The sequence below is a fragment of the Populus nigra genome, chromosome 8, assembly GCF_951802175.1.
Source record: "Populus nigra chromosome 8, ddPopNigr1.1, whole genome shotgun sequence".
Taxonomy (NCBI): Eukaryota; Viridiplantae; Streptophyta; class Magnoliopsida; order Malpighiales; family Salicaceae; genus Populus; species Populus nigra.
Window position 1 is genome coordinate 7,628,936 of NC_084859.1, and position 2,317 is coordinate 7,631,252.

The window sequence follows — 2,317 nt, forward strand, 5'->3', positions numbered from 1 at the left end:
GACACGCTTGTAAACTATATTGTTGTCCAATAAACATCCTTGTAGAACTAAAAAACTTCTAAAAATAAATTGTTGAGTATCTTTGCACTATAAAAAAAAAATCCTCTTCATAATAAACAACAAAATTTATATTACATCTTTTGACCTGAATTGCAATACTTTATCAAATTTCAATAAACTTGATATTTTAATTCAATATAAAAAAATATATCTAGAAATTCTGGAGAAATTCTCACTATGATCCAAATAGTCGTGAAAATTATATGCAAAATCATGAAACTAAATAATAGATATAATTACATTAAAATTTAAATTTCCTTGTGCAACTTGTTTTTTGTTACCATATCACACAAATTTAACAGTAGCATTCATATTATTTTTATTTCTTTCAAAGTTTAATTAATAAAGAGATTCGTCATGGTAAGAGCTGAGAGTCCTATAAAACTAGAAGAAGAAGAAGAAGAAGAAAGCAGAAATAACATCAACATTGTGTCAATAGTAACAATGTTGAGATAATTGGAGATTTTGTGGTAATTTCCACAGATCCAGTTCATCTTTTTCCAAATAGCTCAAGAGGAAGACAAAACACAGAAAAAAAGACAGAAAGAAAGAGAAGGAAAGGAAACAGCCATAATAAGACATGAAAAAGAATTATCTACACACTCCCTTCATTCTCATAAAGCAAATGGTTCTTGACAACATGACGATAGACTTGATGAATGGTTTTTTTTTTAAGAAAAAAAAGGCAACGAAAAGGAAGAATAGCATAATCTGCTTCCCTTTCTTTCTTACAAAGACAAATGCGGCACAGTGAAGCTCAAGTTGAGTAATTTATTTTAGACTGACTTAGAACTCATAGGACGAAGGACTATGATCAGTGATGTATAAGTTTCCATAGATAAGTCCAGCTAGCCCTCCACCAATAAGAGGCCCAACCCAGTAGATCCAGTTGTCATGGAAGTCACCACTAGCCACAGCTGGCCCAAAGGAGCGGGCTGGGTTCATGGATCCACCAGAAAATGGGCCTGCAGCCAGGATGTTGGCACCAACAATGAAACCGATGGCAATGGGGGCAATGGTGCCGAGGGATCCCTTCTTGGGGTCAGCAGCAGTTGCGTAGACAGTGTAAACCAAGGCAAACGTGATGATGATCTCCATGACGACTCCTTCAATGTCTCCTACTCCAGCTGCAACACTGTGGATGGGGACTGCCTGTGAAACCAAGTAATTATAGAAAGTCAAGCTTCAGGGACAAATAAATTCAAGTATTTGTACATGGATAATGGGACAGATAAATAAATCACATCTCTCTTGAAAACTGCACGAGGAGTGTGATAATTAAGAGGTCAAGTGTAAAAAATGCATGGAAGATTTTGTATATAATATAATTAGGAGGTCTCAGCAGAGTGATTCAGTTAATAATAAGATATAACATTATTACCAAGCCTCCGGTGACAACTTTGAGAAGGTAGCATGCAACGATGGAGCCAAGGAGTTGGGCAATCCAGTAGAATATGCCGGTGAGGATGGTCATTTGACCACCAAGAGCCAAGCCAAAAGTGACAGCAGGGTTGACATGGCCACCGGAGATGTTGGCACCAACAGCAACTGCAACAAAGAGCGCAAATCCATGGCAAACAGCAATGGCTACTAGCCCGGCTGGATCAAGAGCTGCATCACCTGTCAGCTTATCTGCAACAGTGAGATCCTTGTAGTTAGTTTACTTACAGTCACAGGCCGCACTGCATCATCATCCTTTGCATGGCTGTTGTTAATGCTAGCACTATGTCTAATTAGGAGGATATTCTTCATCCTCGAGCAACAATGAGTTATAAAGACTCTAGTTAAATACATCATGATGTAATTAAGTTACGATCAGTTCCCTTTAACTATGATCATAATTAAAAAAGAAAAAAAGATTGTTGTGGTTTGTAAGCCATGTATATTATCTTCGCCAGTCTATTACCAAGCAGGGTGTGGAAAAGAGAATACTAACTGTAAGCCATGGCTGAGCCAACACCAGCAAAAACGAAGAGCAAAGTTGAGATAAATTCAGCAAGATAGGCTTTGAGAGAGCCTAAACTGAAAGAATCATGAAAGCGACCGAAGGCTATTCCAGCCATCTTTGAAAGAACTAACAGGCTATAGCTGAAGGGGGAACTCCAGGAAATGGGAGGAGAATTGTAGTTAAATATATAAACGGAGTCATGAGTTGCATAATTCCTTTTCTTTTTCTTTCGGAGGATGAAGAAGGGAATGTGCTGTGTACAATGGCTCCATCCATATCCAATAAGGTCTTTTCACGGTGCTGTCCTAT

General features: G+C 37.9%; 1 protein-coding gene across 1 annotated transcript; it reads right to left on the reverse strand.

Annotated features, from left to right (window-relative positions):
* Nucleotides 1-616: 616 nt before the first annotated feature.
* On the reverse strand, nt 617-2,317 carry LOC133700457 (aquaporin TIP2-1-like). The gene is made up of 3 exons (XM_062123995.1): nt 1,997-2,317; nt 1,442-1,692; nt 617-1,212 (listed from the first exon to the last, which is right to left on the reverse strand). Exons 1-3 carry the CDS (start codon nt 2,121-2,123, stop codon nt 847-849), a joined length of 744 nt encoding a protein of 247 aa, XP_061979979.1. The 5' UTR covers nt 2,124-2,317; the 3' UTR covers nt 617-846.